Consider the following 27,434-nt stretch of genomic DNA (forward strand, 5'->3'; position numbering starts at 1 on the left):
TAAAGACTTTGATTTAACACAAAGAAGTCTTTAGATTTTCTTCCCTGACTGGAACTTCTAGCTCTGACGCCATGAAACACCTCCTTCGCGCCATCTTCATCAAATGCGTTGGAAACGTCATATCCGTTTTTTTGAACGGCGAAATTAAACCGTTTAAGTTAGTTTCACGATTGATAATTAAGTACAATGGAAACTTAAACAGTTTAAATTAATAGAGCACAATACAATAGTGTTTTGGCGGAAAAAGAAATATACTTGTGCTGTTTTAACAATAAATACCTGGGTAAAACTAACAGTGGCACAAAACCATTTTTTAGTGTAAATGAGTTTGATTATATTCATGTAACAGTATAAATTCATACAACAGTTTCTGCAGGCAGAAAGCAGAAGTGAATGTGAGCAGTGAGGAGGTTTTTGTCATACTGTGAATCACTGATATGTACTCTCTAACAGTGTTGTCCCATGTCTGACAGTAATACACTGCAGAATCATCCACATCCAGTGATGGTGTCCAGATTACAGTCCAGTGTGGCCGTCTGTCCTTTACTCAGCGTGAGAACTGGAGGATTCTGGGTCACTACAATTATACCACTGACACCTGTGAAAGACAGAAACTATTACAATGAGCTGAAACACATGCTCATTAATCCAAATACACAATAATCTAAGTAATAAACATGACTCTAGTCCATCAGTTAATCTTGTGATGTGAAAAAATGCACATTTGTAAGAAACAAATCCATCATTAAGATTTTTCTCAATTTCAAAGCATTGCTTCTGGCTAAAATATTAAAATAGAGAGTCCTCTATCCATAATATTACTTTTAGTGAAAAAGTCATCTCGTCTGAATCAGGAGAAAAATAAGCACAGATCAAGCGATCAGGATATTCTTGATAAACTCTTCTCAAACATATCATGTATTTATGCAGATAATTCATTACTATTTAATGCATTTTGACAACATAATGACAATAAGTTTGATCATAAACAAACAAAAAAATCCACTTTAACAAAATTAATCCATCCTGGTCTGGTGTGAAGTGAGTGTGTGAGATGTGTTGAGTGTGTGTTGTATGAGGTGGGCGGGTCTTTCTCTTCACTGTCTTAAAGTTTGTGTCTCTGATCTGATCTCAGCATTATTCTACAGCACTGCTCATCTTCACACATCAACACCAAATCACAAGATGATCACAATATTCTGCGCTTTCTTCACTCTTCTGACCTGTAAGTTTTCATCACATCTGATGATTTCAAGTGTTTTGACACACAATCTCATGTAAAGGTTGTGTTTATTCTGCAGGTGTCAGTGGAGTGACTGTACTGACTCAGAGTCCATTAATCACAGTCAACAAAGGACAAACGGCTAAACTGGACTGTAATCTGGGGACAGTAACTGATAAATCTGCTAGATGGTACAAACAGACTCCAGCAAGAGTTCATCAGTTTGTGTTAGTGTTTGGTCATCACTGTAGCTCAGTCATATATGGATCAGGTTTCTCTGCTCCTAAATTCACAACACATTCATCTAAATCAGATTATAGTCTGATCATCAATAATGTGGATGTGGATGATTCTGCAGTGTATTACTGAAAGACATGGGACAACACTGTTAGAGAGTACATATCACAGTGATTCACAGCATGACAAAAACCTCCTCACTGCTCACTTCTGCTTCTAGACAACAGATGACAATTAAGAGCAGTACTTCACATGTCAGACTCATGATGAATTTATCAGATGTCAATTTCTTTAATAATCTGTCATGTATTGAACTTGTCTCTTATGGTACTTTTTCCACGCTTTTGTCATGTTGTAGCTGGACAGTCACTGGTCACTTTATGCTTTGATGAAATGTAAAAGAGCAGCTTGGACATTCTGCTAAATTTCTCCATTTGTGCTCCTCAGAAGACAGAAAGTCCTGTGGGTTTGTAATGAATGTTTCCTTTAGTGTCCATCATCAGTAGATCCATGTGTTCATGTTCAGAGTGACTTTATGTGCTTCATTCACTGTGATTCACTACAGCAGGATTCATGACAGTCACTGACACCTGCAGAATAACAACAGCCACGTATGAGATTGTGTTTCAAAGCACTTTAATACACAGCAGTCAAACACAACTACACTGTAAAAAATTGCACTGTAAAATAACGGTAATCTACTGGCAGCTGTGGTTGCCAGCATTATACTGTTACTTTACAGCTCTCTACCATTAATTTACAGCTCTTCATTTTTACAGTATGTTACCGTTATTATACTATGCGGTAACTCATTTTATTTTGGATTTTATTTTAGTTTTTAAAAAACTATTGTTTATATGGTGTTAGTACAATGAACTTATCTAATTTAAATCCACTAAGAAGAAATATTTCTTAATATAAACCCACAAACACTTCAAGTGTAATAAAGAAGCAATCGAATTTTACTCAAATCTTCATAGACTGTCATTAACTAACGTAAGCACAAATTTGTGTAGTAAAGTGCTTAGGAAAGAGATTGTCACTATATAAGCAATTCCACAATTACTATCTTTAAATAAAGCAGCAAAACATCAGTGTTTGCGGCTCATCATTGCCTGAAGCACAAGCTCTACTCTCCAGCACAATGGAGACCCACAAAACTAAATTAAACTAACAGACCTCTCTTGTACAAAAACACATCAGTTAGGCACAATTAAATATTTACTCTTCTTATCAGTTAATGACTTTGCATAATTGTTTTTCTATGAACATTCACTAATATTTTAGTGAAAATAAATTGATTTGCTTGGTAAATCTGACTGTTATGTTTTACAGTATATTACTGTTTTTTTCTTGAATTAATGGTAATCTACTGGCAGCTCTGGTTGCCAGCATGTTACTGTTTTTCTACAGTGTGTTGCCGTAAATTAATTACAGTTTATTACTGTTAAATTACATGTCATGCTGTTTTTTTTCCATCGTACATCTTTAACCCTTTAAACCCCACAGCAAAATCCTCAGTTTTAAATGAACACTTATAATGTGTCAACACTACAGAGTGTTTGAGTAATACTGAATTAGTGCTGAAGTTAATGAGATAATTATATGATTGATCACGTTCTGATTGAGCATTAGTAATGAACACCAGCTGTTAACAAACAAAATTGCTGAATGAAAGAAAAACACAAGAACAACTGACTTCAGCCACAGCCTTAGATGACATCAACTGAAATAAAAGAAGACATTAAATCTCTCAAGATCTGATTAAACTCCTAAAACAGCATTACCAGCTTCAATTATTACCACACTGACTGTATTTCTGTCAGACGTCTACAGAAGAGAGTTGCAGAGATTTAGATTGTTTTTTCTTTCACTATCACGGTGGAGATATATATATATATATATATATATATATATATTTATCTATATAATCTAGAATTGTTGATGATTTGGTAATAACACAGGTTTGATCCAGTGTCTTTTCTTTTATTGAATGTTGATGCTAGATTTAAAAAAAAAAAAAAAAAAACTCAGCATGCAGATGTAAAAAAAACACTTTTTAAATTTTTTTTTTTTAAAGCTTTGTTGCAATTTAGATACACACATCAAGAATCATGGTATGAATCTCAACAATGGTGAGAACAAGTCATGGGTGAGGTTTTGTAGTGTGCTGATACCCAGCATGCATTGCAGCATGAAGCTTTCGATTGTCACCATTGTTGAGATTCATATGCTGATTCTTCATGTCTCTACTTGAGTATAAATGCTACAATAGTTTTAAATTTTAACGATTAAACGCTTATTTTCTGGTTGCTGTATTGTCAAAAAATCTCATGCTGTAACACAATTGGTGAAAAAACAACAACAACAAATACATACACACTCATAAATAGACTCCTAATGAGTCTAGCAAGACTCAAAACCACTTCAGTAGATGCTATCAACTGACCAGCATTGCTGTAACTAACGCATCATAAAAACACAGTTACAACAAAAAATATCTCTGTTTAAATATCAAGAGTCAGGAGCCCAATTAAAGCAAACACTGATCTCCACAATGATATCGTCAAACAAAACTAAAACATCATCATCTAAACATCTGTTCATTCTCAATAAGATCTTCTATAGACATCTGACAGAAATAAAATCAGTCTGGTTAGAAATGCGTGAAGTTGGTAAAGCTTTGTGTTGAGTTGTTTAAATTTTCAGTTGATTTCATCTAAGGCTGTGGCTGAAGTCAGTTATATAGTTCTTGTGTTTGTCTTGTTTCTCTTTCAATCAGTGATTCTGCTCATTAACAGCAGCTGTTCATCAGTGTCTGAAGTCACTCATTAGTTTTCATTATCTCTGTAAGGTGGACTATATTAGTAAATTCATGCAGGGAATAGTGAATGAGGGTGTAGAGTTTGATTTTAAACAGTCTCTGAGTGTTGATTTTGAACGCTGTTAATTCATGATACATAGCAGCAGGCTACTTTTTCGAAAATGACAAATAATACCCAGAATGCACTGTTTTAATGGAAAACAGCATGTTACTGTCAAAATTTGGCCGTTTTTTTACAGCGATTTTTAACAGTGTAACATGAAGACTAAAACAGTGTTTGTGTTTGAATCTGAATCATTTCTCCATGAATTAAATGTGTAAAGGTCACGGTCAGCTGAGCTCCAGTGAGTGTTTCACTTCTGTTTGTGTCTTTTCACAGACTAAGGAGGTTTTTGTACGACTGAACATATGAAATGTATCACTGTGGTATTCGGACAAGGAACAAAACTCATTGTGACTGGTAAGTCATCTTTACACTCTTACTCTATTTTAATTCTAACTTTAATACATATAGTCTACTCACTGTAGATATATGATCATTAAATTTTTGGTTACATTGTATTTCATTTACCGTTAAATGTATGAGTTCAGTCACAGACTGTTTTATCCAAAACCTCCAGTAACCAATCTTAAAAGTTTTTTTTTTTACTAAATCATTTACTTTCATCTGTTTTCTGTCTGGTTCTATGTTATATTCTATTTTATTATTATTAGCAATATTTAGTATTAGTAGTAGTAGTATTGAGCAGACTTTTTTTTCCTGTTGTGATTTAAATAGCATCAGATTTGTGTTTAATCTGCTAGATTTCTAAAATCCTTTTTTAATTATTAAAAAATGTGTCAGCATCTAAAATATACTCAGTGCCATATATATTTACATATACATCTTAACCTAAACCAAAAATCCAACATGGAACTTTTTGTCAAAGACAGTGAGATGTGCATATTAAAATCACAATCATTTTCTGTCTGTGAACAAATAACTATGTTACTTAATTATTTGTTAAATAATGTAAGAAAATATCAATTGTTTACATGTTGATGTATGAAATTTTAGAGAAAGTTTGAAATGTACAGTCAGACGTTAATATTTGAGTTGTGTGTGTGAGATGAAGGTTTGTTTGCAGATGTTGATGATGATTTGTGTTTAGATGCTGCTGCTGCTGCTCCTGTGCTGAACATCCTCCGTCCAGCCAGAGAAGAGCTGAGCTCCAGTAAAGTCACTCTGGTGTGTCTGATCAATCACATGTCTGGGGCTTTGGCTGATGTGCGTTGGCTTGTGAACGGGAACTCAGTTACTGAAGGCGTCTTCACTGGATCTGCTGAACAGCAGCCTGATAAGAAATTCAAGATGAGCAGTTCTTTAACCATTGAGAGATCAGAGTGGGACAAAGACACACAGCTGACATGTTTAGTGTCTGTCCACTCAAAAATCACCAGCAAAAGCATCAAGAAATCTGACTGCAGTGACTGAACTGCTTGATCTTCTCTTGATTTATGTGACAGTAATTCAATTTGTTTGCATAGAGTAGAAGAAAACATGGGTATAAACTAGTAAAAATAAAATGTTATGTGTTGTACGTTTATATGAACATTATTGTGCTTTATAAACTAATAAACTGCATGCTGATCAAGCTTGTTTATTACTTTGTGTCCAATGTTGCGCAAAAGTATATTTTAATTTATTATTTTAGCATCAGTTTATTACATCTATTATCATTTATTAAAAATATAAATCAACTGACCATATGCACTGAGTGTTCTTTAGAACTTCCGCATAATGGTAAGCCAGCTCGTAAACTTCCTGCGAATCTCATTCTATATGTGCTATATATAGGTGGAGACTCTTGAGACCCCTCTCCTGCCTTGTTCTTATCAGAAACTGAGAAAAATAATAATTGCAACATCGTAAATAACGATGGCGGCATTAACATTCAGTTTCATATTATTTAACAACAAATAATTCAAATGCTGGGCCTGCCCAGAAGAGTACCTAGACATGCAGTTTTACATTTAAATACTGACAGCTAAACACTATCATAAGTTTAGTTCTGACACACAGGAAACACCTGCTCTCATATTCAGCTCTATGTAAATGATCAGTTTCTTTGAGCTCTTTTTATCGATTCACTTAATGTCATCCAATCAGACAAGAACATAACAACAAATGATCAGGGAAACTTCAGTTATACATAAACCATAATAAAGGAGTAAATAAATGAATGAAAACAACTGACAAAAAGATTACAGATGAGCCAGTTTTCTTACAAAAGACACAGTATATATATATATATATATATATATATATATATATATATATATATATATATTGTGTTTAGTATTTCAATATATGAGTTTGTGAATAAACTGTGTCTGTCAGTCATCCAGTGATGATTGCTGATGATGTATATGATGATGAATGATGATGTCACTGAGAAGCTCCTCCCTCTTCATTGTCTTCAGTCTCTTAAAGCTGGTCTCTGATCGCTCTCCTCTGTTCAGTCTGTTCACATCACACACTCACAACATGCTGACAATCTTCATCATCCTCATCATCACTCTGACATGTAAGACGTCACTAGACTGCAGTTAAAGATGCTCATGAATAAGGCACATGTGAGTATTGTGTATCAGAGATGGTGTGTGTTTGGTCAAAACTCACTAAGAAACGTATCTCAAATTCTCAGTGTTGAAAAATGGTCTGAATGAAAATGTCAGATGTTTTGTCTTTATTTCTGTTCATGTTATGTGAACTGCGTTACTTCAGAACTCCATATCTGACATATGACTATGTGCTGCTTCAATTCTTGTTTTTGATTCTGCAATTAAACATTTTTGGCATGACATTGATTTGCATTTTCTTTCATCCAGGCATGTTTATGACTCTCGCTCAGGACACACCTGCACCATGTGCCTCATATTTTTAGCTTTATGTAAATCATTATATTCTCCTGAGCTCTATCGTAATGGAAAATTTTTTAGAAACCTCCAGCTGCATAGACAACAGCGAAATATGTTATATTCGGTGCTGGGCAAATAACTTATAAATTGTAGTCTGTGATTCACCATTACATGACAATTATTGTAGTCAGTAACCCAGTAATCCATTACATTACACACATTTTAGGTGATATAATCAGACTATTTTTGATTACTTTTTAATTACTTTTGACCAAATTTAAACAGGATAATGTTGTACCATACTGATACAAAAATACAAAGAGAAAGAAAGCCTGGTTTTAGCTGTTTTTTTCAGCAGTGTCATGAAACCCAGTTTGGGAAACCTTGACAGTCATCCAGACTGGTCATAGCTGGTCAGCAGGCTGGTTTTAGAGGGGTTTTGGCCATTTCCAGGCTGGTCTTAGTTGGTCAGGCTGGGAGACCAGCTGGAACAACCAGCCAAAACCAGCCTGGCCAGCCTAGCCAAGCTGGGAGACCAGCTAAAACCAGCTAGTTCCAGCTTAAACCAGCTAAGACCAGCTAACCAGCCTAGGGTGGTTTTAACCTGTTTTGTTTTTGTTCTGTTTTCAGCAGGGAAAGAACTGAAAGGGACTTTGTGCTAATAATTAAAAAAAATGTATATCTAAATCATTTTAAAATAACATCAAAATAAAACACTGAAAAAGAAATATTCATTTGTTTAGCTACTTGCACGTCATACATTCAGTGTCGTGTTTTGATCTTTACCTGTCAAAATGGATGCGTCGCGATAATGAGAACGCTGCTAACTAGCTATTTACGTTTATATCTATGTGTGTATTAATATGAGGGGTAGTTAATTATCAGAGCGTTGTCAGGTTAATTATTCTTTTAAAGGGGTCATCGGATGCCCATTTTCCACAAGTTGATATGATTCTTTAGGGTATTAATAAAAAGTCTCTAATATACTTTGATTAAAAATTCTCTATGGTTTTGTAAAAAACACCCTTTCTACCTTGTCAAAATGAGCTTAGCAAAAATCATCTCATTCTAAGGGGTTGTTCCTTTAAATGCAAATGAGCTCTGCTCACCGCCCCTCTCTTCTCTCTGTGGAATGACGATCTTGTTTACTTTCGCGTTTAGCCGCTAAACTTACTAACTACCACGTTATAAGGAAAGGCAATCGCAAAGATTCATTAAAAAACGCTTATTGACGATTGATTCGCGCGAACATAGACGGATATATGTAGATCGGGAGGTGCATTCCCTTCACAAACAAACGTAATCTACTGCATCTTCAGCGGCTCAGATGTCGGGAGTAGATGACGACCACTATGTCCATTATTACATCCAGCAACACAACACCTCAATCGCTCAATCAGAGACATTCTTGTCTAACTTACATCCCTGCTTCGGCATCGAAACAAGGAAAGTTACTGGACTGTGACAGCTGGTTTGAGGTAAGAGCTCATGTCAATCACCTATTGTGTGAGCGGCCTCTGTGGGTGTGACGCCACAACGACAGGCATCTGAGAACGGCTCAAAAAAGGGGATATTATTTTTACAGATGATGTAAAAATCTTACCAACTCCAAAACATTATGGTTTGGTATGGATTATATGGTTATCAAATGAGAACAAAGTGACCATTTAATATTGCTTCACTGAATTTTTCAAAAGAAAGACTAATTCAAGTTTTTGTCAAAGTTGTATTTTGTCTCAGAAATGTCACTTATTTTTAACTCAGGTCTTCAGTTATCAGCATATGAAAAAGGTTCACAATTGCACAGTGAGTCAGAACAGAAGCAGCACTGCTAACTTAGTTCAGTCCATACTGCTCTGTTGATAAAAGCCCTATGATATACGTTATAAATGCACAAAAAATGTCTGTGTTGAAGAGTAGCTGTGTCCTTCATGAATTTTCAGCAGTATTCTCTGTCCCAGTTGTCCAGTATTGTGGGGTTGAAGCAGGATGGTTCGTTGCCATTCACATACAGGGCAGTGTGTTGGTCTGCTTGCTCTTGCAGTGATGTAATATACCATAAGTCTTCTGGCACATCCAGCTCCAGGATCTTCTGCTTAATGCGTAGTTTCTTCTCAATGGTTCTCCGCTTGAACTTAAACTCAATGATGGTTTTGGTGTAATGGTTTAGAGCGGTGACCGCAGAGCCCATGCAGGTGCCGAAAGAGCCCCACGCCAAACTGACAGAAAAAGTAGAGTAAAAAAATGCAAAAAATTACTAACAAATATAATATGTACATCATTTATAAGGGAAAGTGCATTTTCACCATTTTAATCATCTTGAGATTTTTTGATAAGTTTGATTTCAGTGATATTTTGATCACTAAACTAAAATGTCACCTTAATAATATTTAGCTTCCCAAAAGTATTTTGATGTTTGATGTTTGTGCAAAAGACATTTTCAAGTCTAAGATCAATTACCCTTGTGCGTCTGGCCTGGCTTTTGTTAATGAACAGCTGCTGGCAAACTTATTTGTGATGTGTCATATGTGAGACTCACAGATAGGACCAGCTGTAGTCCCATGTCTTAGGTCTCCAGTCTTCTGGACCCAACTGGACAGCCAGCTGGAAAGCTGTGGTGAACATCATATGTGCAACCATTCCGAAAAGGCCTGGGGCACAGAAAAATTACAGTGTGTAAGGTGTAATTTTTGACTTTATCCACAAGATGTCAGTATGAGTTTCAGTATAATGACAAACTCTGTCCAGTTGCACAGCCAGCCTAATAAGCAAAAAATTATTCATTGTGATTTATTAATATGCGTTTTACATTCTTGTACCAATCATTAGCATTAATGTAATAGCATTATATTAATTCTAATTTCTGAAGTTGCATCGATCTGAAAAGAATGTACAGTAGTAACACTTAATGCCTTTTTAACATGTTATGTTGATTATAGGTTGAAAACATGAATTTATATTATATTATATTTCAGAAGGCCCCAACACTATGCCATGCATATGCATCATATGGCAGGTACTGCTGTGCATCGAGTGTGCTGGTGAGCATTCCTACAATCATCAGGATTAGTGCAAATATAGGGGGAGGGAGGATGGTCTCCGCTGGCCATGTCACGTACCAAAACCACTAACCCCCACACCAATCCGATTACAGCACAAACCACCAAATCCCCACGCTGTTGGGACAGATCACTCATTCAGACCAGAGCAGACAGGCAGCTTCCTGTCCAGAACAACCTATCCTCTTGCCCACCCCCACACATATTCCCTGCAAAACATCTTTTACTTAATCTTTTTTTTCTTGTTTTTCAGTAACAATATTGAAATATTTGCTTTACACAAAAAATTGTCAAACAGTTTTGTTTGAATTGTTTTATTTTGTTGTTTTGAGCATAAACCTCTTTTCAATTAAGTTTGCGTATTTTTAATAAAAAACAACAAGACCGTAATTAGCAAATAATTAACCAAAAAATGAAAAAAAGACAATTTTTTTTTTTAATGCACATTTTTCCCTTTATATTTTTCTATGGAAGCCCATTTCCACTACTAAATAAAAAATTATAAAAGGTAACTGTGAGTTTTTATCTCACAATTTTAACTTTTTTTTTTTGCAATTGTGAGTTTTTTTTTCTTCTTAGAATTGCATTATACAAACTTGCAATTCTGACTTTTTTTTCCTTATAATTGTGAGTTATAAACAGCAGGGGTCAGTTTCATAAACTTAGCCTCTGTGTTAAGATCATGTCTTAAGAACTAGTTTGACCAACTAGCAGTTAACCAAGGGGTAATCAGTCTTATATTTTGGATTCAACTTGGACTAATCCAAGTTTTTACGTAACTGAATAAATTTTTTTTTTTAAGAAAAAAATGTGATGACTTACTTTTAAGACTAGTCTTAACCTTTTATGCAACCAGCCCCTGTTTTGAGAAAAAAAAGTCAGAATTGCATGATATAAACTCACAATTGCGAGTTATAAAGTCAGAACTGTGTAATATAAACTTGCAATTCTGACTTTTTTCTCAGAATTGTATGATATAAACTCGCAATGGCGAGTTATAAAGTCAGAATTGCATAATATAAACTCACAATTATGACTTTTTCTCAGAATTGCGTGATATAAACTCGCAGTTATTACTTTTTTTCTCAGAATTGTTATTAAGTCAGAATTGTGAGATATAAACTCACAATTCCAAGAACATATCAGTCTTTTTTACAAAATTGGACTTTATAACATGCAGTTTCAAATTTATATCTCACAATTCTAACTTTATAACTCACAATTGTGAGTTTATATCACAGTTCTGAGAAAAAAGTCAGAATTGCGAGTTTTTATCATGCACAAAATCAGAAATGTGAACTAAAAAGTCGCAATAACTACATAACCATTGAGGAATTTTAACCAAAGTATGTTGTAGACATTTCATGAAGAACCTAAAGAATCATACCAACTGAAAAATAGGCGTCCAATGTCCCCTTTAAGCATTGTGATTGCAAATTTTAAACATTTTTAGTGTTGGTATGTTAAAATGTTTTATTCAGTGGCGGAAACGGGCTTCCATATTTCTGTATTCTCAAACTGACAAAAAACAAACTAACAAAAAAAAACAAAAACGCAGTGTCAGTGTTGGCCATTAGTGGGCACACTTTTTTTGGTGCATTGATTTGTTGTTGTAAGCAGCCCTGAAGTGCAGGATTCCTTTCTGATTCTTTTATACTTTGTAACATCAAACAAACAAATAAATTATTTGTTTGTTTGTTGTTTAAATGCACAAAAAAAGAAATTGCGGCACAAAAATAGTGCTGAATATAAATTTAGGAATTAAATTTTTTTCAACCTTGCCCTTCAGGGCTAGTGCGGCATTTCTGTGCTGATGTGTGCGGCATTGCTGACCCATCATTGCTCTCTGTAAAGTGTTGGGAACACGTGGAGTTGGATTTGTGCTGTATAATCTCATCTCTGTTTCACAGCTGGGACTGACTGGCAGGAGTTGAGCTAGCAGGATTTTTTTTTTGCTTTTCTGCCAAATGAGCATTCAACAGGGACTAATGTTCCTCTTTCTGTCGGAGCTGAAGTTGTGGAAGCACAGGAAACACAGTCGAACGCATACCATGAGTCTGTATTTATTGTAGTTTTCTTTTAGAAATTCATTTTTATTTAATATTATTATCACTTTTACTTGTAGTAATTATAGACAAACACCATTTTCAGAATTAACTATTCATAAATAAAGAAGCCTGTCAATATGTCCCACCCCAACTTTGCTCTTCTGTTTTTCATTTTATAGAAATGAGTTACCTGAGAGAGCGGTGCACAGAGCTGCGAAGGCATTCAGCTTGAGTCTGTTAATCAAGTTAAAGCACGGACACATCTCTATCACCATCAGAGCTCCACCGGTGAACAGCAGAGCAATGTACAGACACTCAGCCACAATACACAGCCACAGCACTCCTGAAAGAGACAGAGAGAGCTGGTAAGAATAGGAATATCTCATGATTTACCACCTGAGATATTGTTGTCCTATTGTTTTTACATTAACACTTACATTTATGCATTATTTACATTCTGTATTGTAAACATAAAAAACTTTCAATACAAAATGACTACTACAAACCATAAAGTGCCAGAATGGACAGTGCTAATACAGTATTTGTTCTTTATATTTATAAAAAGAAATAAAGAAAAAAGAAAACTACATATGATATAGATAGATAGATCATTTGTCAAGGATCCTCTATATTACAATTATTGTTCAAATGAATAACATGTAACACTTGTTACTTACCCACCTCTTTCATGATCTGGTGCAATCTCTAAAAAGCTCCTACAGTTAAATCCTATAAAAAGAGAAAGTTCTGGTAAACATCGGCTACTGGCTCTGTATGTGCATAAACAAAGAGGTTCACATTCTATAAACATTAACAACATTTACATTATTTACTAAGTACATAATCCATGCTATGGTAAATTAGTATTGTGTTAATTCACGCTTGCTCATTATATGTGATCTATGTTCCCTTTAATAGGTTCTCTTGATGCTGCAATAGTTGCTGAGAAGACCCTCAGGTGTGACAGTTGTCTGAATCCTGTATAGAAACATGACAATATAGTGATTTTATCATAGCATTTCAGCCGTGCATTTGAGACGCTTCAGATGTTTTTATGACTCATGACTGACACTGCTTTTTAGCTGACCTGTTAGTAAGGAAAGAGAGAGCAAGCACCCTTCCATCACAACATGGTTCTCAGACAACAGCAGACTGTTCATACACTTCATACGACAATGTACTCTTGTTTACTCCACAATACAAGGCTTTTGGAGTACAGGAATTGTGCCTCATGTCACACATCCATGACACTGTGTCCACAGTGAGTGGTGCCTTCATGGATTCACGCTGCGTCCTTTTTGCCGACTCAGACTTCTCTCAAATGTGTCATTATAGGTTTTTCAAACCATAAAACAGGTATACCTTTCAATTTTTATTTCAATAAAGTGCTTACTATGGTTGTTGGCATTTGAGAGGCTCTCATTGTGGGGCAGGAAGGTCTTCCTCTTTGGAGAACGGAGCAAGTGTCACTTTCTCAAGGCTTTTACAGCTGATATGTTGAGGTGTCGAAAAAGGATATGGGGATCTATGTCTATCTTTAATTTGAGTCTACTGAACTACATTCTTCTCAACTGCAGTTTGAGGGTGCTGATGGAGAAGCATATCATGGCCGGGAAATTTTGTCACTACAGATCTGAAGGGTGTTTACTTCCATATTCAGATCATTTAGAGATACAAGTTTCTCAGTTTGCTTTTATGGGTAAAGCTTACCAATTCTTCCTGGTTCCTTTCAGCCTAGCCCTAGCATTTGCACAATTATAAAGTGCATGGATATTACTCTGACTCCATTGGACTCCAGAGCATTTGGAAGTGTCCGAATACCAAATGAAATGACGTATGCTACCGAACCCCTAAAGTGAATAAATACAAGATGGGAGGACAAATATCTTTCAGTGCTTTCTATCAAAATTATATTGATGGGTAATTATACTGTATACAAATTTACAGCATTAGGAAGTCGCTATGAATATGCAGGGCATTGAAATCGCTTTTGAATGGCGCGTTTGCATTTTACTTTCACTTTCAAGATTAGCAATGACAATTACTTTGTTTATACTACATTTTACAGGAATAGATGTTTGTCAGGAGTGCTCAGGATCTACAAATCATTTGCCATCGTCCTATCAGTCATCTCTCCTTACTCTGTTTATGTGGTAAGTGAAATTTTAGGCGGCTAACCATGTCCCTTTAGTGGCTTAGTCGAATGCGTATAAATATTTTCTGTGCCTTGAACACGGATTCAATACTATTTGGTCACTGCAGACCTTCTTTAATTGATTAACTTTAGCAGAGTCTGGGGACTTGGTGTCAAGTCTCCTTTCTTGATCATAATTTCGAGGTCTGGGGTTAAGGATAGATCCCTGGAGGAGTGATCTACTGCAGAGCCAGAAGACCATGTTTTTAGGGATAGTATTAGCCTTGAACTCAATGCGGACATGGCTGACTCCTGCTTGTGTTTAAACATTTCATACCTGTCTCTCTGAATAATTTCAGAGTAGAGCAGGATGTCAATATAAGTCTAATGTCCCAGTAGTACACTAAGGTGTGGTCTACTAATGCTCCCCAAATCATAAAAATCTGGAACGGTGGGAATATCTCATGACACATAAAGATTGAGATGGAGATGTTGACATTGGTCTTTCACCTGGGGTGAATGCCTCCTCTGCCAGGGTGTCAAATAAAAAAAGTTGTTGCAACATGTGATTAGTCAACTGTTTTGGAACTGACATCGATGAGCGGAGCTGCATGTAAAAGTTAACGTTCTTTTAACTTGACACAGTGTCTTAATGTGCGCTTATGTGTGAGATACTGCAAAAGATGCAAGACTCAAGCATACATAGAAAAAAATGAAAAAGTAGCCCACTGGAATAAAAAATGGCTCTGTGAACAGCCCCTTACAATGTGTCTACACCGGACACGCTATGAGAAAAAATACAATGCAACCCATTATAATCAGCGAAGCTGCATACACATGGAGGCGGCACGGTGTGACGTGACACAACCAATCCCTGATAGTAAAATGATCCCGCATTATGCATGATGTACTGACATAAAGTTCAAATAAGTTTTTACAGCTGCATTCAATGTTGACAGCCTCAAGCTGCTGCGGTGCGACGCAATGTGACAACTGTTGCGTCCGGTGTAGACACAGAGTTAAAGTGTTTTCAGAAAGCATAGTTTAACTTTATCTCTAGGCTTTAGAGCATCGGGTTTCCAGAGTGAACTTATAAAAGAAAACTTTTCATTTACACATGTAACTTTGGTTCACCAAACTGGTTCCCTGTCACCATGTAGCTGGCCATGCTACTTCATTGTTGCTTTCTTCCTTCATCAAAATCTGAGGAGAATAAATTAATATCTTCTTACATGGACAATTGTCACAACCAGAAGTGTTTCCATATTGTCAGCTACTGACGCATCATCTCGGTCCTTTTTCAGGGAATAAATGTTACATACATAACTGAGATATTACAGTAAGTTATACTTTGAAACTTAGGTATGTATATGTGTAGAAATAAACCAAGATAAATAACAGTGCTATAAAAGCATTTTTGTTTATTTTAACTAATGCATTAACTAACGGTAAAGGGATAGTTCACCTAAAAATGAAAATTAGCCCATTATTTACTCACCCTCCAGGCATCCTAGGTGTATATGACTTCTTTCTTTCAGACCAATCCAATCAGAGTTATATTAAAAAACCTGGCACTTCCACGCTTTAGAATGGCATGAGCGGGTGTTTCTCTTCATCAGTCCAAAATAAGTCCAATAAAGTGCATCCATCTAATAAAAAAGTACCTCACCTGGCTTCAGGGGGTGAATAAAGGCCTCCTGTAGTGAATCGATGCATTTTTGTAAGAAAAATATCCATATTTAAAACATAAAAATCACTTTAATCTAGCTTGCGCTAACAGTTGTACACAGAATTAGCTCCGGGCAGATGATGTAGGACATGCTTACTTTAGCAAAGGAAAACCAGTCTCCTCTTGGTTTATATCCTCTGACATTTTTCTTTACAAATCCTCATATTGTACTTCTAATTTATGACCAGTGTTGTGTTTACCTCTATCCACGATGCGTTCGTCACTTCTGAGTGGCGCTAAACACTGCCGACATCCTACGTCATCCGCCCCAAGCTGCTTCTGTGTACATCAAGCTGTAGCAAGCTAGATTACAATGATTATTGCATTTTAAATATGGATATTTTTCTTACAAAAATGCATCAATTCACTACAGGAGGCCTTTATTCACCCCCAGAACCAAGCGAGGCAGGTTTTATTATAGATGGATGCACTTTATTGGACTTGTTTTGGACTGATGAAGAGAAAGAAGATTTTCATTTGGAAGTTCCAGGACATTTTTTAATATAACTTCAATTGGATTTGAATGAAAAAATGAAGTAATATACACCTAGGATGCCTGGAGGGTGAGTAAATAATGGGCTGCTTTAAATTTTTGGGTGAACTTAACACTTTAACAGTGTAAGCTATGTTAAAGGGGACATCAGATGTACATTTTTCAAGTTGGTATGATTCTTTAGAGTCTTCATTAATGTCTGTAACATACGTTGGTTAAAATTAATCAATGGTCAAGTAAAGAAACACCCCTTTTCCCTTGTCAAAAACAGCTCTGTTCACAGCATCCTGTTTTGGTGTATGTCACTTCAAACGATAATGAGCTACTGCTCACCCCACCTCTTTCTTCCATGGGGCGTCGATGCAATACATGTGAATTGCAGCCTAGGACTCCTTATGCGAATAGGAGTTTGTCTTATTCAAATAGCTAGCTATCTACGTGTAAACTGCAAATTTACAACACAGTTTCAGACTCACACAGCCCATAATATGTCAGAAAACAAACAAAGCTAAAAAATTTAAAAATGTATTCAATGCCCCCTTTAAGAAATGCGTTAGCATATGTACAAGTGTAATGGTGTATACACATCTTCATTGTTAATTAAAAAAATTGTTCACTCAAAAATAGAGAAATGTATAAATTTCTTACTTCTACTGAACACAAAAGAAGATATTCTGAAAAATGTGGGTAACCAAACAGTTTCTGGTCCCCATTCTCTTTCATAGTATTTTTCCTAATATGGAAGGCAATAATGACCAACAACTGTTTGGTTCCCCAAATTCTTTAAAATATCCTTTTCTCAGTTTAACAGAAGAAAGAAACAAATACGGGTTTAGAACAAACTGAGGGTTAGTAAATGATGACAGAATTTTAATTTCGCAGTGATCTCTAACAGTTTCATTAACTGATGTTAACTAACAAGACCTTATTTTAAAGCATTACCACATTAATTTCCAGTCCCAGAGCTGGAAAATGAACTCCAAATATTCAGTACTGACTAAGCATTTGGCATTTGGAAGTCAAGTCTTTGTTGGAATACTGTCTGTTACCATTTGACATAAGAAAAACTTTCCAAACATGCTTTCACTTTTACCAATTACTAGTAGAACCTTCTCCTACATAACACAGCCTTGTCTTGATTCATGACAAAGAGCCAGTGATGCTGTCTTACCTATTAAGTCCACGGTCTGTTCACAGGAGAACCAGATCCCTGCATGGAACTTCCTCATGAGGAACTTCTCCTCTCCGGTCTCGTAGATGTACTGCACCAGCCGTGTGTCGTTGATGTTGGAGCTGTTAAAGCGGATGCAATAGGTCTGCTTGACTTTGACCGGCCCCATGCAGAAAGGCTTCACTACCTTCCTGGTCCCCTCACACCAGTAGCTAGTGGTGACGGCCGAGACCGCCAAGGCGAACGCCACGCAGTTGAGCGTGAGAGCCAGGGTTGCTCTCTGAGCCCGCTGTATACCCATAGCGCTCCAGGAGGCACGAGGAGACAAGCAATCCAGGCTTCGAAGTCCTTGCTTCAGACATTCAAAAGTTTTTGCAATTGGTATCTTCAGGATTATTCGGTTTTGCAGATCTGTTGTTAATAGACCAACTGGACGAGCCCGGAGGTTTTACGATTGACAGCTGCTCTACTTCATGTCTAGCTCTAATGCTATCAGGCTCTTATGTTTCGATCTAACTTACCCTACAGCCCCCCTCCCAACCCACGATTCCCCTTCCCCCATCCTTTTTACTGTTATCATTTCAAAGGGCAAATTACACGTAAGACCCTGGTTTTGTTCTTTCATCTAAACCCGTAGCTTATTTTTGTGAGCATAGCAATAAAACAGATTATCAATCAGATTACTCTTCAATCTGATGCAGGGATGTTTGCCAGCATCTCAGTGGAAACTTCCCTCATTTTCAAGACGGCATTTCAATGAACTGCAACAGACTTTTCAACAATGGTTTACAGTAAAAAAGATAAAGACAAACCCGTAATGACTTGATGCTGAGAAGAAGCTCTTACATCTGTTTGCACATACAAGAATTGTTGCATTGCACACAATGCAAATCCAGTCCAATTTGACAGCTGGATGATTGATGCGAGATATTTCATACAAATATAAGGAAACGGCTATGGGAAATATGGGCTGACAGATGTCAGGATAAATTGACTCTAGACCAAGCCCACAAGGGCTTATGTAATAAACTGTAATTTAACATTTATCATTCAGGAATTCACAAATTATCAAGAAGAGGATAAAAAAAAGGATAGCATTGCATTTTTAGTAAATGCTTAAATATTTGCTGCTATTTGCTCACCCTTATGTCTTCTGTGGAACACAAAATGAGATATTTAGCAAAATGTCCATGCTGTTCATTTTCATTCAATGAAAGCGAATGGTTACAAATTCTTCTAGAAAGCAGTTTCTAAAAGGCTTTTAAAACATATATATATGTATATATATATATATATATATATATATATATATATATATATATATATTAATTTTGATTTTAGGTTACTATACTTGTTTATGACACCCCCAGTGCCATTTAGTATAAAACAGGTGACAAGTATGCATCCTGCTAGAGGATCAAGGATGGAAATATAGGTAAAAGAAGGAAATTACTTTTTTTTTTTTCTCCATGTTTTTCAGAGGTGCGGTTGAACAGGAAATATTAGGACTGGATTAAGGCTCATAATATCAAAGAACAGTGGTGGATGTTTATGTAATATGGAGTCCTCAGGTTTATCTGTTTCTGGATATTTCATGCTTTGTCACAGAGATATTCATTTTACCCAGTGCAATATTTTATTGCTTCCACCTAATTTTCTGAAGGCAGATCTGTGGTATTGTGTGTGTGTGTGTGTCTTTAAAAAATGCTGGATTAAAAACAACCAATCGCTGAGTGAAATATGGACAAAAGCAATGACTCAACGACTTTAACTGAGCTATTGCTATTGCTTAAAATTAACCTAGAAGAGGTTGGAAATTAACATTTATTAAAATATTCAATAAATGAACATTTATTAATAAGTTGAATAAATAATAATAATAAAAATTTTCTGAAGGCAGATCTGTGGTATTGTGTGTGTGTGTGTGTGTCTTCAAAAAATGCTGGATTAAAAACAACCAATGAGTGAAATATGGACAAACACAACGACTCAACGACTTTAACTCAGCTATTGCTATTGCTTAAAATTAACCTAGAAGAGGTTGGAAATTAACATTTATTAAAATGTTCAATAAATGAATATTTATTAATAAGTTGAATAAATAATAATAATAAACATTTTTTTAAATTATTTATTAATAAATGTTCACCTTTTGATTATTGCTGATCCCTCAAGTAATTATGTGCCTGATTTTTAGTTTACAACCTATTTTGGACTCATGTTAAGCTAGCCATATAGTGATTTTTAAACAATAGTTAAATGAAACATTTAACCCAATTGCTGGGTTTGTCCACATTTTACCCAGTGCTGGGTTATTTTTAACCCTGCATCTTTTAAAAACTGGCATTTCCTACATTATGGGGACCAAATGTCCCCACAAAGATTTGACAGTGTTTGACAGTATAAAAATCATTACATCTATTGAATGTTCTCAAAAAACTTGGAAAACAGCATGTGTGTGTGTTATTAAATCAGACCACTTTGAACCAAGTGTCTCCGGAAATATTTAATTTTGTTCCGTAAAGCCACTGGTTTTCAACTTCAAGTTCGGTTCAGACAGAATGAAAACAAAATACTAAATGTAATGCAACTAATCATATAAATGTGAATAGTTTTATTTTTAAAAAATGCTTAAATCTTTTTTTTTTATGTTGATGTCAAACTTTTTGGTTATTTGTAACTTAAAGCAATAGTTCACTCCTAAAGGAAAATTCTGTCAAAATTTACTCGCCCTCATGTCATCATGTTGTTCCAGAACTGTAGGCCTTTATTCAGTGAACTGTACCTTTAAATTTAGTAGATGTCAACATAAAGACTATGCATAATATCTCAAATCCTTAAACAAAACCAGGCAAAAAATGTCCTAAACTAAATTAAGTGAAGGTTCAGTTGCAGCAAGGATTGTACTGACTAGAGTATTTTTGTGAGGTGATATATTGGCCATGAAAAGTGTAAAACCATCAAAATTCAAAGTATGTTAATATTTATGCTTGTCAGTACAAATCAGTGTCAAAGTACACAATTTTTTTGTACAATGAACAATTTTTATTTTTATGCATGCAAATATAATTCACTGAAATAAATATGAATGCTATCTGATAATGACTGAATGAAACGTGGAAGCAAAGGTATTCAGTATTTGCTGTAGGGGGTGAAATGATGTAACAAATAATCCATATGATTACCATTAGATTCCTGATGCTCAATATATATATTTATATATATATATATAAAACAGATTACAATAAGATTCAACCTATATCTCATGAATTAATATTTGGATTCAGTCTTCCATTGTCCTAGAAACTGATGATACACACACACACACACACACACACACACACACAAAATAAAGAGTTTCAGATGAACTGAGGATTATCTACGCTGACATTTGATGAGGACTGTGACCTTATAATGCATACATATCCTACATATACAAACTACATATACATTCTCATACATAATAAGGCATAGACTGAATCTTTGCTCTTGCCTTATTACATACTCTATTAGATGAGATTGACTGACCTTTTGCTTTGGATTTTAATTTTGACTTTAAAATAACTTGCTTATAATAGGACAAAATATGCAAAACAACCAAATATAATTATTAAAGTGATAATAAATGCAAGTAGAACAATGAACAAAATAAAATCAAACTTTTGCTGAGTCACACACCACAGCAGATTTGATTTAGTATCATTTGTCCAAACTAGTTTTGCGATGAGCCAGTTTAATTCATATACTGTATGTTGCACTTTTGATAAATTCATTTCAGAGCTAATCCTTCAATATCTATGCATGAGGTTGAATGTTAAAGGGCAAGAACAGAGACTGTAATCAGGACCACGCTGCCTACTTGATTGCGGTTTTGCTGTAACTTCCTGGAAAAGGGAAGCTAAAGCATAAAACTGCTTTATGTAATCCTTACCTGCATAACCTCCCATGCCGAACGCAATTGCTTTTGTGATATTTCTTCTGTATACTGTAAAAAACATTATGTGTGTTGGCAACATGATGAAGAAATATTCCATGTTCTTATCCATGTAAATCAACAAATTAAATAAGCACTTTCTGTGAAACATGTAAAATGTTTCTTCGGTAATTTTGCAATCACAACATCAACATTAGATAATCCTGTTAAATGACTGAATACAACTGATTACATAAATCAGATTTGACCTCTCTCAAGCAAAGCCGCAGAGCTCATACGAAAAAAGAAAAACAGCCACCCCTAATAATCAAAAACTCAAAGGACACCTATCATTAAACTCTTAAAGGCTTTGGCTGGTGATAAATAATTTGTTTAATAGCCGAGACTGTGTGGCCTAGATTTGACCAGTCCAAGTCCCGTGCAGTGCAACAGTCATAGGGATATGCTTGGCGTCAGACATAAGCCCAGTTTCCTAACCCACTGACGCCACGGCAGTTTAACCAGTTAAGATGTGTTAAGGAGGTGGGTATTAGATTTGCCTGACATGATATGATGAAATAATCCTTCTGCATGCAAGCTCACTCACCACTACTGTCACCAGGACAAGCAGGTTGTTGCCTGTTCAATCTATCACAATATTTACAATTATTTACTACTTCTGTCATTTTCAACTGTTATTATTATTTGTTGAAAATAAATTACAATAAGCTTATAACATGCATATAAACCCCATAGTACAATTTGTATGTATACATACTCAAATCTGATTGGCTGAGAGGAGTGTGATATTCTAGTGATAACAGAACTCCAACCATTTCACCGTTTGTATCACTCCACTTGTGTTACTTCTCACAGAGTGTCATGGCAGATACCCAAATCCACTATAATTCTATAAATAATAATGTTTTTGTGTCACAGAATGTATTTGTAAGTTTTTTAGGCAAGAATGTACTTGTATAGACTTTAAATATGTGGTTTGTTAACCCTTTCACACGTGAGTTTAAAATATTCTAGCTGAGCCCCCAGGGTGAGTTATTTTTAGGCGAAAGTTATTTTAGAATGTATCGCCTTATTGTTTCCATGGCGACGTGTCATGTTTGTCACATGACACAACGCAGCCACAATAGTGCTGTATGACACATGTATCACTTTTATATTGTTTTTCCCTTTATATTATTAATATTCACAAACATGCTCACTGTGTTATGAAATATCTGATATTCCGATTCTGAAATATGTGCAAGTAAATGTATTTGGAGGTTTAAACACTTTTATAATGAGCATGTTACATGATCTATGCCGAGTGATGGGCGCCGCCATGTTACTTCGCGCTGAATCTGAGCTGTGGGATTTACAAGACGCAAAATCATCCTCTCCTCCCGAAAAACATTAAAGTAAGTCTCTGGTGAGCTGGGAGAAGAGCAGAGTAAACTTTATAGTTACCTACACAATGTGTATATGATATCAATAAAACATGTCGTCAGATAACATTTGTAAGGATCATTACTGCTGCTTCCATAGACATCAGCGCGGATTTTGCAAACTATAAATGCATCGTTTTATGTCTGGAACCTAAAATAAGCAGTATATGGTTGAAAACACTGAATAGTTGCAATAATATGACAAGCACTCAATGCATCCGATCTGGCTCTGTGCCAGCCAAAGCAGATTTGAATTCAGCAGTTGATCACATGATGCGCTGAACGTTTGAATCACACCGATGTGATGTACGCTTCAGGAACCAGCCAAGGGTTAATAAAGATAACGTCTGTTTGAAAATTTGCTTCAATGTTTTTGGAGATGTAAGCTGCAGGGCGTCAGTGGCTGTTCAGTGCTCATGAACCTGGCAAGAGCAGCCTTACCTCAGCCAGATCTTCTGGAATTTGCCGCTGGCTCTGATGTCTCTATAGTGGCTAAACATGAGAAACAATTTGTTTTGGGTAAATCTAACGGGCAGTCTTTGGTCTCATCTTTTCTATTATTTGTTCCAGAGCAGTTTTGTCTGAGGGCAAAATCTCAGCATCTTATATTTTATGTAACTTCAAGGCTGCCTTTGTACTTTTGGCCGAATTGCCTAACAACTTTTAGGATGGCTGTTATTGTTTTTTTTTTGTTTGTTTTTTTTAATATTATTATTCAATAAATAATATTTTATATAAATTTTTGTATTTAATAATAGTATTTAGTATTTAGAAATGATGTGTTTGTGATGGTGATTTTTGTTACATTGTTCCTCCATAAGATGGCAACAAGACACTGTTTTTATGAGTGATTCAGCAGTAAAGACTTTTATATTGAAAGAGACTGAAACAGGATTGTAAACAATGAAGTTTTTACTTTCAATAACACCTTGTAAGACAGCCTTCAAATGCACTGAGCTGCGCTGTCTTCAGAAATCACCTTTAACAGATGAAAGGATAGTACGACAAAGATATCGCTTTCCTCAGCGGACATTCAAACTAATGTTTTATTGTGAATGAGATTGAGCTAAACAATGACTGCTGTATCACATTACAACTGTGATTGTAATCACACTTGCTCAGTCCATCTCTCTCTCACAACACTCTACATATTACAGTGAGCTTTTAATACAGTAAAACAATAAGCTTTCAATTAAGCAACTCAATGTTCCTTCGTTACTATATCTAAAGTGTCGTTTTTGAATTAGTAAAGGAGGCTTAGGCTCAGCTGTCAACTTGAGATTTGAATCTGTGGTGGAAAGAAGTAGTTCTGCACAAAAGAGCATTTTTAAAGACACTCCGTTGTTGATTTTTATTGGTTTACACACTTGTGCCGTCTGTTTTAAAAACACAAATTCACACTCATAGCTGTACGATATGGCTATATATCGGCACGCTGTGATTGTTTTTACAATTCCATGTGGTGCAGTACTGCAAGTAAAAGAAAGAACCAAAAAGGGGAAAAAACATTACAAACTAAATTTACTAACAGCTTGCACCAGCAAAGACCATCTTTTGGCATTAAAATACTGTCAGGATTTACTAAAGACGCGCAGAGAAGAATTATTGCTGAAAGGCATTGACAATTATTAATGCATTTGTGGGAGTTTCCCTTTCAGATGCAAAGTTTATGGGAGTAGAGTGTAAAAATGAATCATGCAACTTTTGTGGTCGTCAAATTACTGGTATTTGCCCCATTATTTAATGCTCACTTGAAGCAGGTGGCAATTTGAGCTGCACTGTAAAAAAAAATCCGTAAAATGTACAGTAAAAAACTGGCAGCTGTGGTTACCAGAGTTTTACTGTAAAAGTTACGGTAGCCACGTTTAACATTTTACGGTTTTCACTTAAATTTACAGGTAAATACTGTAATTTCATTAACTGATATAATGTTAATTTACCAACTTTTTGAAGTACTGAAATCTGTTTTGTACCTTTGTAATACACTGATAACCACCAAAAGCAGGTGGTGATGAGAAAGTCGCATGATGAACGAAAACTCCTCGCAAACAGCTTTTAAATATTAACATACATAGAAGATGCACAGTGTCATTCACACAATCACTAAACACCATCATGGTAACACACATGAAACTGAAATAATGCAATAAACATTAATTTAACAACATTAGATGTAACATACAACCCTATTGTACAAAACTAAGTAAAAACTAAGAAGAAAGAGTTATTTCAAACAAAAAAACCATCAAATAAAAAAAAAATGTAACACAGGGAATTCTGGGAATGTCAATTTATGGTTATTCACTGTAAATTTTACAGTCTTTTACTGTTAACCATTTAACATGTTTTTACTGTAGCATTTTTACAGTTTTTTACTGTTAAATTCACCGGCATTTTTTACAGTGTGCCCTTTATAGATTGCGCTGGTCATTATGGAAATGATCTGGCTGTGTCTGCGTTCTTTAATGTGCACATTGTCAGTAAATCACACTAAGAATTCTCCCCTCCCATTGGTGCTTTAATGGAATTGCGCTCTAACGCTAATTTGCCCTCTTTAGTAAATCTGGCCCTAAGAGTAATGCTACTGATGCTAATAATCTTGACTAAAAAGCTAAGAATCACAACAGACACTATCACTAAGATCAGTTTCCCTTTTTTGGCTGGCAGTCAGTCTGTCGTCAGTCTTAAGCTTGTTAACAGAGCAGTACTGACCTCCAGTGACTTGAGGCAACACAAATAGGCGATGTGTGTTAATGAGGTCAGAGCTGTCAGTAGCTCAGACTGTTCATCAACCAAACCACAACCACCTAGCAAAACACAAGTCGTAATAAACCCCATCGCTTTAAAAAAAGTAACACTAATCGACATGCCACTTAGGACAGGGTTGCAAAATCCAATATGCCAGTGCAACATAAATATAGAAAAGTCATGCCTCTTAATAGTACTAAAGGAAACTCTCCTCACTGAACCCCACTAAGGACAGGTAGCACAAAACAAGTAAGCAGCCATTCACACTAGCCATGCTCTTCCTGTTAGTTTTTAGAGAATTTCTCGGCATAACCAGCCAAGGATGTACATTCTTAAAAATAAGGTTTCCAAAAGGAGGTTGCCATAAAACAGGGGTGTCCAAACTAAGTCCTGCCAAGTTTAGATTCAACTTTCCACAACACACCTGCCTGGATGTTTCTAGTATGTCTAGTAAGACCTTGATTAGCTAAAAACTCTACAGGACAGTGGTCCTCCAGGAGCAGGATTGGACACACAAATTAAGATTTTTTTTATTAAATCCGAGAGCTTTCTGACCCTGCATAGACAGTAACACAACTGACACATTCAGGACCCAGAAAGGTACTAAGAACATCATTAAAATAATCCATGTGACATCAGTGGTTCAATTGTAATGTTATAAAGCTACGAAAATATTTTTGGGCCAGTTACTATACAGGGCAAACAATTCCAAAACAGCGCTGATGGGAGGGGAAATTTACTAACAATGCGCAAATTAAAGAACACAGACGCAATATCTCATATACATATCGACCAATGCAATATACCAAGAGCAAATTAGCGTACTCACAAATAAAGAATAAAGAAATAAAAAAGCCACAGTATTTTTTACACAGTAAGTTTTTACGCTCGCTTGAGGTTGTTTTTGAATTGTGCGAAAAAGGGTTAATGCAAATAATGGGAGATGCAAACACATTTCGCAAACAAAGTCCTCCTTGCGCACCAAAAAAGTCATGTGACTTTGCGCTATGGTACGGGATAACCTGACTAGCCAGCGGACTGATCTTGTTCCACAGCATCTGAAGCGTTATGATCATTCTGAAATGCCTGAGCTAAGTCTGTCATCAAAGCATTTCTGTATAACAGCAGGCATCCACCTCCGAAAGCAATAACCACATTTATTGTGTTTCGTCTGCTCGCTCTGAGGCGCAAGTCATTTATTATATATCAAAATTATTAGATTCAGTGGCTTCTCCTACTTTTTTTATTGATATTTAGTGCCAGTTTATCAGGAAGTGATGATTTAGTTCTCCTTGACTCGTTCGATGCAAATGGTGCTTATTCGCAAATGTTTTAGGTGATATTCCAATTTTGGAGCGAATGGCTAACTTTGGAAACCTGGCTAACTTAAATTTCGGTATGAAGATAAAAGTTAGGATCATGATTTTTCAGTAGTATTACAGGATGCTGTGAGAGTATGGGTGGGAATCTTTTAGGTACCTGACGATTCGATTCATACCGATTCTTGGGGTCA

The 27,434-nt window shown here is 35.7% G+C and overlaps 2 protein-coding genes, 1 long non-coding RNA gene and 1 pseudogene across 4 annotated transcripts in view; 2 read left to right on the forward strand and 2 right to left on the reverse strand.

Moving 5' to 3' along the window:
- The window catches only part of gas7a (growth arrest-specific 7a), a 310,258-nt gene that overhangs the window by 215,832 nt on the left and 66,992 nt on the right, over positions 1–27,434 (reverse strand). The gene's annotated exons all lie outside the window — the stretch shown is intronic.
- On the forward strand, positions 500–5,917 carry LOC127157416 (immunoglobulin lambda-1 light chain-like; annotated as a pseudogene).
- On the reverse strand, positions 9,124–18,289 carry LOC127157407 (germ cell-specific gene 1-like protein). The gene is made up of 5 exons (XM_051100653.1): positions 17,819–18,289; positions 12,973–13,020; positions 12,482–12,634; positions 9,724–9,835; positions 9,124–9,403 (listed from the first exon to the last, which is right to left on the reverse strand). The coding sequence occupies exons 1-5, from the start codon at positions 18,117–18,119 to the stop codon at positions 9,124–9,126; spliced, it is 894 nt and encodes a 297-aa protein (XP_050956610.1). The 5' UTR covers positions 18,120–18,289.
- LOC127157422 (uncharacterized) lies at positions 9,396–17,916 on the forward strand. 2 transcript variants are annotated; one of them, XR_007825899.1, is made up of 4 exons: positions 9,396–12,656; positions 13,210–14,211; positions 14,360–14,444; positions 17,845–17,916. It is a non-coding gene; the product is annotated as an uncharacterized LOC127157422 (long non-coding RNA). The 2 variants fall into 2 exon arrangements; XR_007825897.1 differs by having other exon boundaries at positions 13,210–14,444.

The sequence above is a fragment of the Labeo rohita genome, chromosome 3 (genome assembly GCF_022985175.1).
Source record: "Labeo rohita strain BAU-BD-2019 chromosome 3, IGBB_LRoh.1.0, whole genome shotgun sequence".
Classification (NCBI taxonomy): domain Eukaryota; kingdom Metazoa; phylum Chordata; class Actinopteri; order Cypriniformes; family Cyprinidae; genus Labeo; species Labeo rohita.